This window comes from Manis pentadactyla, chromosome 18, assembly GCF_030020395.1.
Source record: "Manis pentadactyla isolate mManPen7 chromosome 18, mManPen7.hap1, whole genome shotgun sequence".
Classification (NCBI taxonomy): domain Eukaryota; kingdom Metazoa; phylum Chordata; class Mammalia; order Pholidota; family Manidae; genus Manis; species Manis pentadactyla.
In genome coordinates, this window is record NC_080036.1 from 21,506,513 (window position 1) to 21,524,252 (window position 17,740).

General features: G+C 36.2%; 1 protein-coding gene across 6 annotated transcripts in view; it reads right to left on the minus strand.

Moving 5' to 3' along the window:
* Positions 1-17,740, minus strand: part of MCTP2 (multiple C2 and transmembrane domain containing 2) — a 212,430-nt gene that overhangs the window by 78,423 nt on the left and 116,267 nt on the right. For all 6 annotated transcript variants that reach the window (XM_036878637.2, XM_036878636.2, XM_036878643.2 and 3 more), the window contains 2 exons: positions 16,245-16,347; positions 14,781-14,883 (listed from right to left, as the gene is read on the minus strand). In XM_036878637.2, the coding sequence (XP_036734532.2) occupies positions 14,781-14,883; positions 16,245-16,347 (206 nt within the window). The remainder of the gene's footprint in view (positions 1-14,780; positions 14,884-16,244; positions 16,348-17,740) is intronic.

Consider the following 17,740-nt stretch of genomic DNA (forward strand, 5'->3'; position numbering starts at 1 on the left):
AACCATATTTTAAACAACTATTGCTGTCACTACAAGCATTCAACACAAGTGTTCTTATAAACAGTGGTGGAAATGAGTTGACTAAGTCACAGGGGGAAACACAGCCATTCTACTTTACAAGGGAGAGGTCACTTTCCTTCCCAAAGTCACCCCACCTCTCTCAGATTGAATAGGTTTTAAACAGAAAGATGGTTTTCCTGGCCAGTGGCTAAGAGGAAGGGGGTGCCCCCATAAAGACCTGGTTTCCTTCCTAAACGGTGTCCAAACAGGATTCGGAGCTTCCTCTTTTATCCAGTCTCACTTAATAAATGGTGGGTGTTAAAGTTGAAAGAAATAAATACAAAAACAGCATGACAATTTGCCAAGCTGACTTTGGTCCAATTTAGCTTTGCTTCAACCCACAGTCATTGTACTGTTATCTTAAAATTTCCATGATTTCTTAAGGGTTAGGGAGGGTCAACCAAAGAACAAGAGTTATCAGTATAAAAAAAAGTATTTTATAGTAAAAGAAGTTGGCTTTTTTTTTTCTTTTTTGATTTGGTAAATGACAGTTTCCTCTTAATGTCCTTGTATTGTGTCAGCAAAACACAGAACCCACCTACGGACATTGAAGCAGTTATTACTCCTTGAGATATAGTTAAGGCTATTCATGTTTGCCACTTTAATATTATCTTAAAATATATAAACTACAAATTTAAAAAATCTGTGAAAAATTACAGACAAAACTGAAGTCCCTTTGAACTTTTATAAATATCACAATTCCTTTCCCTAGATGGAAACCAGATAAGAATTTGGCATGGATCCTTCCTAAATTTTTATTGAGAATATATATTCCTAAATATATCTTTGTAAAAGTATTTTAAATTTTTTGCCTGTGCAAAACTGTTTGTATTTGGCAACTTCATTCTGTATCTATCAAAATGATTTGATAATTTGTCTGTGTTGCTTTATAGATCTGCATCCATTCTTTTATTATTATTAAAGTATCATTGATATACAATTTTATGATGGTTTCAAATATACAACACATTCATCCCTATTATCAAGCCCTCACCTCCTCCAGTGCAGTCACTGTCCATCAACATAGTAAGATGTTACAGAATCATTAACTGTATTCTCCATCCTGTACTACATATACTGTGTCCAACCTACATTGTGATTGTGAATGATTGTGCCACTTAATCCAGTTCCCCCTCCCCACCAACCTCCCCCACCCCTCCCCTTTGGTAACCACTACTCCCTCCTTGGTGTCTGTGAGTCTACTGCTATTTTGTTCCTTCTGTTTTGCTTTGTTGTTATACTCCACAAATAAGTGAAATCATTTGGTATTTGTCTTTCTCTGCCTGGCTTATTTCACTGAGCACAATGACTTTTAGATTCACCCATGTTGTTGCAAAAGGGAGGATTTCTTTTCTTTTTATGGCTGAATAATATTCCATTGTTTATATGTACCACACCTTCTTTATCCATTTATCTATTGATGGACACTTAGGTTGCTTCCATATCTTAGCTATTGTAAATTGTGTAGCGATAAACATAGGGGTGCATAAGTCTTTTAGAATCAGGGATCTTGTTTTCTCTGGGTAAATTCCTAGGAGTGGAATTACAGGGTCAAATGGTATTCCTAATTTTAGTTTTTTGAGGAACCTCATATTGCTTTCCAAACAGTTGCACCAATTTACATTCCCACCAATAGTGAAGGAGGGTTCCCATTTCTCAGCATCCATTCTTTACACTCCTATATTATATTCAAAATATGAATAAACCATACTTTGTTAATTCTTCTATTAATGAACATTTGGCCGATTTTTCCACCTTTTCAGCGTGTCTGGTATAAGGAATATCTCTTAGGAAGAAGTAAAGAGTAAGTGAAAGAGGAAACATACCAGTTTGATTTTGGGATATGTTTGCGTTAAGAACAGGCCAATGCATTTGAATACTAAGTGTTCTAGTTAAACAACGAAATAGTAGCCAAATAGACTATTTTTTAAATATTCTCAGTTTTCCAAAGTACATAATTAAATTTTCAACACAAGAACATAGGATAAAAAGTTCTGTAACATCCCTACTTGCCAATCGCCCACATGAGAGCATTTACATAATAGGAATGAAAGCTAAACATATTCTTTTTCCTGTTGAGAGCTATGTTTTTGGTACATAGAACTCTGAAAATTGTCTCTAGCAGTTTATAATTTAAAAACCACTATTACATAGGACAATTAAAGCCCAGGCCAAAGAAAGTTTAGAGCAGAGAATCTACATATACTTTTGTCTCTAGGAATGAGATAGTCACTTCAATTAAGATCTAAGTTTAATTTTGAGATCTCTGTCAATCAAGGTAAATAGAAATGGTGCAGTTTTCAATTTATGACAAAAAGAGGTCTCTAAACTCATTTGGCGAGTCTTCCCATGCTGACATCTGGGAGGATTTTGTCTCACTCTAGAAGAGTCATTGGATAAAATAACAGATAATGTCTTTAATCTCAGAGTTACAAGAGACTCTTGAAATTAACTTATCACATGTCTTTGCAAACTGGCCTTTACATAGGAGAAGAGCATAGATATTAGGCAATAATTTGGGGACAATCTCCACAGGGTAGTAATACAGATTTAACCTAAATAGGAATATAACCCCCACAAAGAAGGAAAGCGGCATTTTCATATCCCTCTACATTATTTCCAGAGACAATGTATCAGAAAAATTTTATCAACAACATGCTAACAGTTAATTCCTGTTAAATCAGTCAGTGACTGAAGAGTACAGGAAGTCCGTTTCTGAGTAATGAAATGGATGATTCAGAATTTTGAAGCCAAAGAACAAATTACAGATAAAATAGTTTGGTTTAGATTTTAATCTGACCTGAACTCATCTTTAAACTGTTCACATATTTTGTACATAAAAGGATTTTAAGCGTAAGCATTTCTGCTTAAGGAAGCTTTAGGCATAGTAAATAGGAAGAACCTTCTAAAAGTTTGGGTGATAAAACTAATTTTGGGGTCAAAGAGATTATGTGAGAAAACAACTGTTTTTTAATCAGCATATAACAGAGGTTGGTATGTGGAGTAGAAGAAAAAAATCTTTTTCTCATCTAAAATTCTCATCTATAAAGATCTTTGACATGACAAGTTACCAACTGATTCGATAGCAAAGTTAATCAGAATCAATATGAAGGAATAAAGCCATCTGTTGACTTAGGGAGACAAGATACACATTTCAGACCAAAATCCAAACTAAAGAGTCATACTGATTTCCTGTGTGTGACCTTCATTTGAAAAAATGAAGAACAATCATTTTGGGGTGTTAACAATCGTTACACTATCAGATGCTTTCTGTTCCATGCAGAAGGGAAAAATACTTTAATATGACAAGGTACACCAACCAGGTGATCCCAGCTGATGCACATGCAAAGTAATTTTACTTGGTAGTGATTCACAGTCACGTCCCCACTTGGAATCAGTCCTGTTTCTAATGGCACAAATTGTAAAGAGCATGAGAGATTAAAATGCCAGCAAGATCATTGTTTCCAACACAAAGTCAACCACCAGCCATAAAGGCAGCACTGAGCCCATTACTTCAGACCCTCTCCACTTACACCTCCTCTCTTCTCCCTTCCCAGGCAACCCATCCTGTACACTGCCTGAACCTACAACCTAAATTTTGGAAATGGCAGAAAACCTTGGTGTATCCAGCCATTTTTTTTTTATCAACCCCTCTCCCTAATATGTAAACTCTCTTTACAAAAGTAACATATATATTTATTGTAAGAATTGTATAAAACTTATAAAAATGGCTTAAAAGGAAAATGGAATTTTTGTATTACATTTTTAACAAAAACACACTTTAGTTTTTAGTGTACATTTGTATTTATTTCTGTTATGAAAATGAAAATAGGATCATACTGTACTGGAGACAATTTGGGACCCTAGAAGCAGATGAACAGATATTAAATTCTGGCTCTGCCAGACTGGCTGGATAACTTGGGGTAAGTTATGTAGATTGTAACGATGCTGTTCTTTGATTTCCTAATCTGTAAAATGTGAAGAAAATCTGGTACATATCTCAGAGTTTGTTTTGAAATACTCGGCAAAAAGCAATGAGGACAGTGACAAGTGCATAGAAATTGTTTGTTAAATAACATCTACTTGGTCTTCTTTTAATGTATATGCTTTTTAATCATTTGTCTTCTAAATAATAATTTTAAATGTATGGGAAACATTTCTCAGTGTAATAATGGATTCTTCTACATAATTTAGAATGGTTCTTCACCGGAACATTCTACAATGAACTTAACCAATCCTCCCTTTTAACTCACTAAGATTATTCCCAGTTTTTAACAGTCGTAAACACTGTGGTGATTGTGTAGATAGATATCTTTGTGAACCTATGATGCATTCCTAAAAATAAATTCCTGGAGGTGGAATTGCTGAGTCACAGGATATGTCTATTTTTATGGTTTCGGCAAGTATCACCAATTTGCCCTTCTAAAATGTTGTATTAATTTAGACTCCTATGCTCAGTGAATAAGCCTGTTTCCCCACAACTTTGCCAATCGTGGCATTTTTTTTAACATACAGCAAATTCACAGGAAAAAAAATGGCTGAGGATTGTTTTAGTATGTGTTTTTTTTAATAACTAATGATATGGAATATTTTCTTTTGTATGTTTATTCACAGTGGACCACGGTAGGAATGTGAAACCAGACAGACTGAGATTCAATTCCCATTTCTGGCATTTAGCATCTGTGTGACCACGGGTAATTACTGTCTCTCTCTGAGCCCCAGTTGCCTCTCTAAAACAGATACCTAGAATACAAATGCTCCAAGACATGTGTATATTAAATTTTAATCCATTTTATCAAGGTGCCTTCTATAAGGTGTGTACCAAGTCATGCTCCCTCCAACAGCATTTGAGTCCTTTACCTACACTTAATCATCTCTGCTAATGAAAAATCTTTACTGCATTTGTTAATCTAATTGCTTAAACTAACTAGGTAATTTAAATAACTAAGACAAGGTTGATGAATATGATAGTTTATAAGTGCTTCCTGTACGTTCCTGTAATCACTTTACATTTGCCATTTAAATCCTCAGCATGGATCTCTCCAATGCACATAGTATGATAATTATCTTCCTTTTATCAAGGATGAAATGGAGACAGAGAGGTTAAGTAACTTGTCAAAAATCACACAGCCAGTTAGGGGAGAAGATTGCCAACCCCAAGGGTCTGGCTCTATTTTCTGCACTCTTAAAAATCATGATCAATGTTGAATAAGGCATGAACCATTCATATGCTCATTAGCTATTCCGATTTCTACCTCTTTGAATTAGCTTTTCTCCTAGGCTGATTCGTCTTTTCCTTACTTATAAAAAGACAAATAACTTTGCACCTGTTAGCAATATTATCCATTTCTTTTTATGCTGCGAATATTTTTTACTAGTCTATCCATTGTCTTTTAATTTACAAAGGCAATTTTTGTTTTCACCATGTTGATATCTTAAGATGTTTTCCTTATCATTCCTGTTTTCCAGTTTGCTTATTAAAAAGTTCCCATTATTTTCACAGTTATATTTAATAGTTTTTTCAAGTGTTTGACCTTTAATTCATATTGATATAGTTACTGTGTTTGGTGCAACACACTGCCACATTTTTCTTGGTGGGTAAGCAACCGATTTTCCCAGAATTGCTTATATAGAGCTCATTTATCCTTTTCTCAATGATTTCATGCTTCTAGTTGATATTAAATGATCTCCTATTACTTAGCCTTTTTACATCTCCTTCAATCCAGTTTTAGAACTTCCTCACATAGGCCTTCAGCCTTATAATTGTTTTTGTTTCCTACTGTTATACTCTTTTATGCTTTTCTTAGGTTTTTTAAGTGTTTTCCTATTGGATATGGACATTGATTTTTTTCCTTCTTAATTTTGATCTTATTTACACTTTACTGACCATTTTTCATTCCAATATGCTATTAATTTTCTTTATATTTATCGATAATATTTGATATTTGATACTATCAGATAAGACTCGCAAATAATATTTGCTTCATTAAAATATAATTTTTCTTACATTTTTTCATTGGCAGTACCTGACATAAAAGGCCTCATTTTTATTTGTTAATTTGTAAGCATAAAAAATCATTAAATTCTTGCAACATTCCTAGGTGTACGAACTTTCATTATCTTCATTTTAAAGATGAGGAAACCAAAGAAATATCTCTAGCATTTCAGTGATAAGTCTTATATGTGTGATACCACTCATAGATATTGCTCATTTTGTTAAAACAGTGCTCATTAATTACTAACTCAGAGTATTTTTTTCATAATCAAGAATGGGTGTTAAGTTTTATCAAGTGCCCCTTCTATAAATATTGAGATCATTAAGATTTTTTTCTCCTTTAATATATGGATGCTAAAAGTGACACACTTAGATTTTTTAATGTGTTGAGTCTTAATTGTCTTAACTGGTATTCCATGAAAGGTATAAAATCTCTTTTTTATTAAATCTGCATTTTTGCTATCAGAATTATTCTAGTCTCAGAGAAAAAATTATAAATGTCCCATTTTTTATGTTCTTAATAAATTTCAATAATGTAAAAACTGCCTATGCCTTTAAGATTGCAAAAAATGTGCTCACTAGACAAATTGAATCTGTTATTTTCTTATTTGGGGGAAGGAAGCATGCAGGGAGAAAAGGGGGAAATTATTTGGATTAATTTTTCTAATATTGACATAATTATCTTCACTAAATAGGGCATCTTATGCCTGACAGTCAAATTCCTACAATTATATTTTTTAAAATGATTTTCCTTGCTATTCTTATACATTAATTTCTCCAAATGGGAAGCTGTATTATATTTATAGTTAACTTGGGGGGATTTTACACCTTTACAATGCCCAAGTTCTCCCAAGGCATATCTATATTTATTCAAGTTTTCTCTCATCCTCTTCAGTAAAATTTAGTTGTTTTCTTCATAGTGATCCCTATATTTCTTGTACTTTCCTTATTCTTAACAGTGTGCTTATTATTATTATTTCATTAGTCACATAAATAGTTTGGCTATTCCATCAGTTTTTGAGGGAACTAAGATTTATCAACCACATTACTTACATATTCTCTACATAATTGCTTTTTTTTAATCTTCATTGATTCCTTTCTAATTTTCTTAGTTTTATTTTATCTACATTAGTTCCTTTGGTCGAGATGCCTAATTGATTTCCAACCCTTATTGTTTAATTACAAAATTATTCAAGGTAAGAATTTCCTCTGAATAAGGCTTTTGGCCCTTATCCATAGTTTTTATGTGTAATGTTTCATTATTAATTTCTAAGATGTCTGTAATTGCAGTTTTGGTATCTACATTAGCTTTTAGGAATTTTTTTTTCCCGCCAAGTGTTTCAGAACTTTTCATTTTATTATTAATTTCTATTTGCATAGTACTATGATCAGGATGGTCTTTGCTTTTCTGGAATCTGTTGAGACATCTGGAGCTCACAACATGATCGCATTTAAAGATGTTAAATGGGTATGTAAATAGAGTATTTTACAAACTTATGCATGTGTACATACAGACACATACTAGATCACAAGTCTGATAACCATCACTTTAGCAGGCCTAAAACTCATCTCAGAACTCGATAAAAGAAATGGAGATTCCAGGGTCTCATGGCCATAAATTTAGTAGCTGTGGAATGGTGTGCAGAAGCTCAGTATTAGCCTTTACTTCGGGGAACTTGGACTTTCAAACATTTGGGCCTTTAAGAAACAATACTTCACAGCCTTATTTATTATTTGTTTCTGATATTTTTAAAGCTAGATAGATGATATCTATCACTTTGTGATTCTAATTTTGTAATATTTCTTGTATTTCTAATATTGCAATATATATATATGTATATGTAATCATTTCAAATGCAAATACACACACATAAAACATATATGTATATATAAATATAAATATACACACTCATATTTCTATGGAAAATTATTCACATAAAGGTTCATGCCTGTTATAACTTCATTAATAATTACATTGTTTTTAACCCTGTAAAATCACTTCTCTGTGTGCTCCTGACTTACCTTTCATTTGCATTTATGTGTTTATACTTTTGCTCATCCATTTCTGCATTAGCATGTTTGAGGAGTGTTAAAGAAGTAGCAGTTAGATTTTACTCTTTTACTCATTGGAAGATGTTTTTTCATTCAAGAGAAAAGTTTAAACCATTCAACATTCATCATCATGTGTGACACGCTCACACTTCTGCCTGTCACCTTCTTGTTACAGGACATTAGAGGAACCACCCTGTCATCCTTTCCCACTCAGCCTGTCCATCATAAGTAAATATGATCCACCTCATATACTACATGTGGTCCATGATAATTCCAGCATGTTAAAGGTACCCTTTCCTAGTTCCCAGAGCTAATAGAGAAATATGCCTTGTTTTATTTTGCTTTATTTATTTAAATGGACATATTGGACCAAGATTAGGTGGGGAGGAAAGCTGAATATTTATGTCCAAAATCATCATTTTAGCCCTTCTAAAATTTATATGTGGTTATGCATCCAAAATATTAATGCAGAATAAAATATAAATATTTATTTTAGTGATGAAAATTTCAGCATTAACCTAAAAATATGATTATCTACTTGTGTCCATTACAATGTGCAAAACTCATCATAGGTGAAATCTGGGCAAATACTTAATTGGAAATGCAAATAAATATGTGCATGGACATTTATTTGGTATAAGCAATTACAGAAAATTTGTCCCATAAAACTAATTAAGTGAAGCTGTTATTGGTGCAGCTAGTTATTGTGTACATGGATTCAGAGAGAATGTGAAGGACTGTAGAAAGGTCTATGCTTCCAAATATGAATTCACTTGCACGTATTGGCATGGCTCATGCAAGAGGACCTGAATCTGTTTCAAAATGTAGGACCTTATCAAACTACAGATGATTTCATCTTAGATATTAAGAAATAACTGTAAGTAGACATTTTTCTTGTTTTTCAGACAGCTGATTTTCAAAGTCTTCCTTAATTGGCCAATGAGATAATTCTTAGAGGGTAAAGCTATGTTGGAATAAAAAGGAATAAACTGGATGAAAAGGATCCAGCCTGATTTTCAGGACAAAATTAGGATCACAATTGAAATGTTAGATAAATCTATTGAATCAAATAATTATTAGAAGACAGTGTCTGCACTGGAAATGTTTTAAAACTTAAAAATGTGCATATCATTTTCCAGTGCATATTTACTATGTCATTGATTAGAAGAATTTTTGGAGTAATGTGGAAATGGGCAAATATTAGAAGTCTTCAGGCTATAATACATTCCAATGACCATTTTCTACTGTTTTTAATCATGAGTAAAAATTCTGTATATCAATATAATCATTTAAAAACTTTTTTTTAAAGTTGAACAGAAATGAAATATATGAAAGTATGGTTTATTGACCTGGATTCTTTCAATTTTGGTATATAGCTAAGCACAGGTAAGTGCTTTTAACAATTCACCACCATTAATAGATGTACTGATTTTAGCATATGGATTTTCAGTGAGCAGAAAGTCAGTGAGCACATTCACCCTGATTAAAAGATACAGTGAATTCAGAACAGGCTCTTTATTTAAAAGACTAAAATGCACTTAGCACATTACCATTTTAAGAGAGATTAAAAGTTGAAGTACATGCAATACTTTATACTTAGACATTTTAAAATGTAGTTATGTAGTTTGCATTTTCTCTAGAAGTGTAAATCATGCTTTAGGTTATGACTTGATTAAAGAAAATGTATTCTCACAAAAATTATTCACATTCTCCTGCAAAAACTACAATGTTTGTTTTTCAGTATGAAAGAAGGTATTATCAACTTCTGTTCTGTATCTTATAAAGATAACAGTGAAGTGCTGACAAATCCATTTTTATGATTCTCTATCATATTTAAAAAGCAGAGAAATAAATCCTTCTCCTAACAGGCACAGAACACAAAATCTAAGGACTTTCTCCCTGATGCTTATTTCTGGACTTCAACCAATTCCTCCAGGTAGACTTCTTCCTAATTTGCTTCACACTGGAGTCAATACTTTCCTTCTAATCCACTATTCTGATACCTCCATCCCAGGACAAAGCCTTCAGATAGATATTCTCTGCAAATAGAATAAACCCTAACCTCCCTCAACCCTTTATGATCTGTGCTGAGTCTTCTCCTGCAACCTCCCCGCTCACCCTGAGTGCTAGGCGCCAAGGACCCTCTTTGTTTCCAGAATGGGGTCTTTCCCTTGCCCTGTGCCTCTCTGTTCATGTTCTACCTTCTGCGTGGAATGGCCTGCATTCTTCACCTCATCTTCTAGTTACTATCAACACCCTACTCCTTCCTGGACAACTCAAACCTACAGTTTTCTGAAAGTTAAATCCATCTTTCCCTCTTTGCATTTTCTAGTTCCTGTTCTATGGCATTTAATATTTTGGGTCTTGGGTATTCACACTCTAAGGCATCACCCAGGATATGCAAGTTGTTAACTCTGTGTCATACCTGCCCACCCCTCTATTGTGCTGAGACCAATGGTTGAAAACAAAACAGATTTTGGTTATTGATTCTGTCATGATATTTACTTAATAGATACTTCCAATGGCAGTATAACATCCCCTTAGGAGTCAAGTTCTGCTATGAGACTGCCTGATTCAGATCCAGCCTCTGCTATTCACCAGCTACAAGATCCTTTCTGTGCCCGAATTTCCTCCTTTATACATGGGCATAATAATAAAGCACGTCTCACTGGGTTGTTAGTTAATGATTTAACATATAAGTTCACAGCACTGAACTTGTTAGTTTAGTATTCCTCAATAGATATTAAATAAAGAAAAATGCCTGGATCCAAATAAGCTTTAAAATACCCTCTAAATCACAAGTTGAGAATTATTTGAAAATCAAATGAACAATGAAATAATGAATGACTTAAAATGTGCCCATTAATGATACTGGGCATTAATGCACTTTTTTTCCTATCAGATTTATATTTACACTTAGTAGGGAATCCATTCATATGGAGCGTGCCTGCTGCAGGTGGACCACCAAATACCAGGAAGAGCCCACAAAGATTCTCTGTACGATCTGATCACTTCCCCAATGTCTTGGTCAGAGAACCGGAAATGAACCTGAACTGAAGCAACCACACTCAACAGCTGCTGAAACATCGTATTCAGCTCAACATTCCTGGGCCCCCAAAGTCCCTGATGGTAAATGTGGCTCAGGCCATGCTCCCTTACACAGCAGAGACCATTCAGTTCTGGGCTTATTTTTCCATGTGCCTTTTCTATCAGAAACGAACAGTGTCAACCAAATTAAGCAACCCTGGCTTGAAACCTCCCTGTGGTTTCCCATCACCACAAAGAAAGAGCTAAAGTCCTTCAAACTTTGAGGCCATCAGAGTGTCACATGTTCCCCTCCCCCACTACCCTACCCCCCTGTCCTTTCTTGTTCCACATCTCCTATTCTCTATTGGGCTGCTTTCATTCCATCGACACTGTCTGTCCTGTGGTTATCTGGATATCTGGGATTTGACAGTCAAGGCCCTACCTTAGAGCCTTTGATATTGGAGGCTTCCTGTTGGAAGTTTCCCTAGAGAACCACATGGCTTTCTCCCTCCCCTCAACTTCTCACTCAAATGTCTCCCCTTTCAGTGATGTCCTCCCAGGCCAGTCCATGGACAATTCCATCTCTTCCCCATACACATAAGCCTGGAGACCCCTTTTCCTGCTTTATCATCTCCATAGTACCTTTCCCCATCTAATATACTGTTGATTGCTTTTTGGAGGAGTCTGACATTGACTCCTGAAACCAAAATATAAGTTGCAAGAGAGGAGGTACTTCCTGCAGTCATTGTTAGAACATGATCATGTAAAACAATACCTGGCACAACTAGACACTTGATAAATATTTATCAAACAAATAAATGCATAGATAATGGGACAGCTTATCAGCAACCTGAGGAAAGTTAAATGGGGGGTGGGGGTGGGCTATGTGCATGGAAATGGAATCTTTCACAAATCATTCTACCTTGTATTTTGAAGAGTATAGTTGGAAAACCATATCAATAAGGTTGGTGGTTCTCCACTGGGAGTGATTTTACCCTCCTCTAAATAGTTGTCATGTCTGCAGCCATCTTCGATTGTTATGACAGTGATGAGAGATCAGGGGCTACTGGCATCCAGTAGGTAGAGGTCAGGGCTGCTGGTAAACATCCTGCATGGTACAGGACACCCTCCCCCACAAAGATGGATCTATCCAAAAAATGTCAACAATGCTAAGGTTGAGAAACCCTAAAATCTGACTCAGCAAGAGATAATTCCTTTGGCCCAACTCAACAGTACATAGACAATTGTATAGCACATGGGTGGGTGGGAAGAAAGTCATTCAACTTTGTTGGTATTACAGAGAGAACAAATACAAAAAAATTTGTATATAAAAAAAGAGGTAGGTTAAAAATGATATAAAGTAGACATTCTTCCAAAGAGGAAATTCAGATGGCCAACAGGCACATAAAAAGATGCTCCACATCGCTAATCATCAGAGAAATGCAAATCAAAACCACAAGGAGATATCGGCTCACACCAGTCAGAATGGCTACCACCCAAAAGACAAGAAATAGTAAGTGTTGGCGAGGATGTGGAGAAAAGGGAACCCTCCTATACTCGTGGTAGGAATGTAAATTGGTGCAGCCACTATGGAAAGCAGTATGGAGGTTCCTCACAAAAACAAAAATAGGAATACCATGCAACCCAGTAATTTCACTTCTAGGATTTTACCCAAAGAAAACAAAATCCCTGATTCAAAAAGATGTATGCACCCCTATCCTATGTTTATTGCCACACTGTTTGTAATAGCCAAGTGTGGAAGCAACCTTTTCATCAATAGGTGAATGCATAAAGAAGATGTGATACATATATGCCATGGAATATTACTCAGCCCTAAAAAAACCAAGATCCCGACATTTGCAACAACACAGATGGACTTTGAGGGTATTATTCTAAGTGAAAAAAGCCAGGAGGAGATAAACAGATACCATGTGATTTAACTTTTTTGTGGAATCTAAAAATAAGATAAAATGAACAAAATAGCAGTAGACTAATAGATAAGGAGAAACGACTGGTGGTGACCATGGGGGAGGGTTGGGGTGGATGAGTGGGAAGGGAGAGGGGGATAAAGGGGCACATAAATTTTCCAGCTTAAGTTGGTCACAGGGATGGGAGTATAGCACAGAGAATATAGCTAATGATTCTGCAACATCTTCCTTTGTTGACAGAGAGTAACTGCACTGGTGGGGGTGAGGATTTAATAATGTGGGTAACTGTTGAATTGTTGTGTTGTATACTTGAAACTAATATAAGACCGCATATCAACTATACTTAAGTAAATAACAATTTTAAAAATGATACAAAGTAGCATTCACCCAAGAAGGAATAAAATATGCTTCCAAGGATTCACCTATAAAAATAAAAGAAGAAATGTCAAAAAAAAGAAAAGAGAGAGAGAGAAAGAAGGGGAACCGTATTGTAAATGAGTTTTTGCTTCTTATCCCTTTAGACCTCTCTAAAATTGTGCCTCACGTTCCTGGTACATGTATTCTTTCAGGAATCACTGACAAAGTCATAATAAAAAAAGGAGAGAAGTCCCAAATGACCGTCTCATCTCTGAGCGTCGGTGGGGCCTGCTGCTGATGGCTCCGAGCATTTGGCAGAGGCCGGCTCTACGAGAGAGCAGCTGCTCCGCCACTCTCTTCTAGTGACATCAGGGATATGAGAACTTGGGGAGAAATTAACTAAGTGAGCAAAAACAGAAGAGATACTGAGAAGTGTAGCGCTTCCCCCTCCGTAAACATCATGCGAGATGCTCTAATCTCGTGGTTAAATTACAGGCTGCTCTAGCAGAAAGGCACTAATAGCTTTGGAAAAGCAAGTCTTTGGGAAGAAATAAATAAAGCCTCATTGACGGATAAGGCCATAACGACTCCATTACAAACTGTATTCATGGATGAAAAAGTAAAATTCTCTCTTCTAGAAGAATACATTTAGTACAAACATTAATGCCCAATTAATAGGTGAATTCCGAGCCCAGTTTTTCTCCTTGGCCCATGTAGAGACATTATTTTGTACTCTGCCCTCTGAATTTTATAGGGTATTTTTTCATTCAGCTCTTTGCTTACTCTGGTATGTTCTCTTTTACCTGGACTAACGAAACAGCCCTCTTTTTCCAAGAGAAGCTCTCTGCTCTCTTCCACAAAGCATCTTTTGAGACTCAAAGCCAACATGAATACTAAAAAAACAAAGAGAACTTTTGAGAGAACGGTCTTTAGTAGCACTGAGAAAAACTGTACAGTTACCAGTCATCTATCTTTGAAGAAATGGACAGCGAGGAGGTGATAAAGAAATACATACATGTTTGTTACTAACGAATGGAAAATCAGTTATAGATCTGTAATCCCTGAAGCCAAACAGAAAGTCCTATCTTGAGATGGAAAGATTGAGAGTGAATTGAAAGATTGGTCAACATGTTTTGATTGGTTCAGTCAGTATTCAACTGACACATAGAGAAAATTATGTTATTTTGTATCTGAAAGTACTGAACATAGTGGGTAAGGCTAAGGAATAAAACAGTTGCTTCCTGCTATAGTTGGGAGGATTTTTTTTTCCCTAGATTGACAAAGATAAAGCAAACTTAGATCATAAAACCTTGTCAACTGTAAAATGACTCACAAATTGTGTGTGAACAAAGGTAACTTACAGACAACAATGGAATGGCAACTTTTCCAAGAAAATCAGGGGGTTTATCTCCATCTTCATCAAACACTGTCACTTCCAAAACATCATGGACATCTTTAATAGGACTGAAACAAGAAACACATGATGAATTATATACAAAAACACACAAGTGAAGTCTGTTCCATGAAGATCTGAAAATACAGTTTCACTAATTAAGCCTTAGGTCCTTAGAGTATAAAACTACCATTTAATTAAATTCCAAAAATTAAATCAAACTGACTGTATTCCCAAGCCTTTCATCATAGTAGATTCAGACATCCATAAGAAAAAAGAAAAAAAAAAGTCAACTTTTTCACTATGACATTTTCCATGCATAGGTACACTTAAGGGTACAACTGTTAAAGAAACAGGATGAAGAAATAGACAGACTGAAGGGAGTAAAAGGCTAATGATTTCAAAGTAGCTTCCAAGCAAAAATAAGATTGCCTTTACTTTAAGGTAGAATTCCTTTTAAAAAAAATGAGCAAAGTCACTATTTGCTGAGATCCATAGAAAGTTTTCTATTATTGAAACACAAAATACTAGAAATGCCATGCATATTCAGAAACATGCTTTAAGTTGACCAGAAGCCAGACATTAGCTATCCAATGAAAAATGAAGCCATAGCCACTGGCAGTGTGTTGAACAAGCAAGAGATTCTTGCATACGGCAACGTGCAAAACTGCTTAGCAGTGTTGACCCACTTCATAGGTCCTTGGGAACTTTCTACTTGGAAACCGTCAATGTCACTTAAAACATTCTTTCCATTATAAGCTCAGAAGGAGCACTGCTTTGATGTTGTGACAGCAGTATACCATCATATTCCCCAGTTTCAACAGGGGCCTCCCCTTGATGGTCAGGTGCTTCAGATATCTAAAGCAAACTAGGAAATATATTCAGCTTCCAAAATGCCTGAGCTTAAAAGAGTGGACTGGGCATCTCTCTATGGAGCAGGTCATTCAGATAAGCTGGAATACTGGGAGCATTTAGGATTCTTCGAGGCATCATAGATAATATGAATTTTCCAAAAGACTCCGGCAGAATACAAGTTTTCAAGGGTTCAAATAATGTTGCAATATATAAGATCCTTGAATTTAAGATGAGTCTACATTTGTAATTTTCTTTAACCCAGGAATAAATTAGTCTGGATATATGGATGCTTCCATCTACTCACAGATTAATTTAGTCACTAAAAGATTTACTTTTCAAATGCCTCCTATAACACTCCCTTGGAGTTTCAAATGGTCTCTTCTATTATTAACACTGTACTCTATAAAATGAAAAGATAAAAGGTTTTCAGGAGGAAGAAACAGTAAAATTCATTCTTCGCACATAAAAACGGACAGAAAGTTCCACTCAAGAGCCCCAGCCTGCCCCAAACATATCAGGGATAATTGGTCTCTAAGTTAAAGCCACTCTTTGCAATTCCAGAGGCTAAAACACTCACAATGTGAAAACTTTGTTCCATTCCGGGTTGAGGTTTTTGTAAATGGTATGTGTCTGAAGTCGGTCGTTGCCTAACTCCAGCAAGCAAAAAGGATCACTCTTTCCTAGAAAGAGAACACAGACATCGGTCAGAGACAAATGAATCTCTCTTGGGCAGAGACATACAGATCTCCAAAGCGACAGAGACAAAGTGAACAAAACCCCTGTGCTTGTATAACAGGAAAGCTGTGCTGGCTGAAAGAGCCAAAGTGAGCCTCTCTTTCCAGCAAGCCCTGGAGAATGCAGGAGAATTCAGAGTTCTCCTGAGACCTCAGGCCTTCAGGAGAGTAACAGAGTTGACATGTGCTGGGGCTTTAGCACACTGAATAGACTGGGATGGTGCGCAACCCAGATGCAGCCTTGGGAGCAGTGGCTGCAAGGGTTTCATAGGAGCACGGGTCCATCTGGCACGTGAGTGATTCCGCTTCCATGTTTTGGTATAAAACCAAAGCTCATCTCTTGTTTCCTTCCTATGTTCTCCAAAAGTCAATATTGATAATTACCCTTCTATAACTGGAAGCCTCTGGTAACTGACAGGCTTCCCCATGGTTGTGAGAGAAGTGAGGAAAAGGGTGGACGTAGCTATTTGGGAGTTACAGCTCTGTTCTGGCACGAGTGGCCACAAACACGTATGAACCTATAGATTTGGTACATTATGAGAACACACAAGCTACATTTTTGGTTCTAACTATGCAAAAGCATAATTCCCTAAAGTAAGTTCCAAGTGTTTTTCTCAAAAAAGGGAAACTTTTACCCCTTACCTCCCCACCTCACCCCTTCTTTTTCTGCTTACCTGACACATCCCTCAAAAGAAAAAAAAAATTGTTTGAATTTAAAAAAAAAAATCCAAAATCCAAAGAAAGACCCAGAAAGTCACCAGGTAAAACTTCTCTTTCCTTTTTTCGGGTTTGGCAGAGGGATCAGTAATTGGAACTGTCAGGGAAGGAACTAGAAGCCCGGTAATGTCCGTAGGACACGCACGTGTTGCCTGCCCCTGCAGCACACTGGCACTTTGCAAAGCAGTGTATCCTAAATTGACGGAGAGCGTAAGGACAGATGCTCCTCCAACAAATGGCTGAGGAATCCCAGGCGGGGGCCTAATGAAGAGGGTGCTCAGGCCTCTTGACCTGCTGGCCTGCCATTCAGGTTAGTGAACCTACATTTAATTCATTGAAGAACCAGGGGCTCTGAGGTACTGCACAGTAACAGAGAAACTGAAATCTACAGGAGCCTGTGTGGAGATTACATTTCACAGGGAAAGAAGAGGGCGAGAGCAGAGGCATGGGTAAGGATCAGCATTAAGCAGGAGACTCCATTCAACCGACCAGTGGCTGGACACTTAGATACCCGGGCAAAGCTTTTGAAGGCAAGGCTGCGATCTCAGTGGTCAGCAGATGATGATCAAGCTGCAGGTATAAATGAATGAGCTGTGCTCACCAATCCTAAAGGTGGAAATGG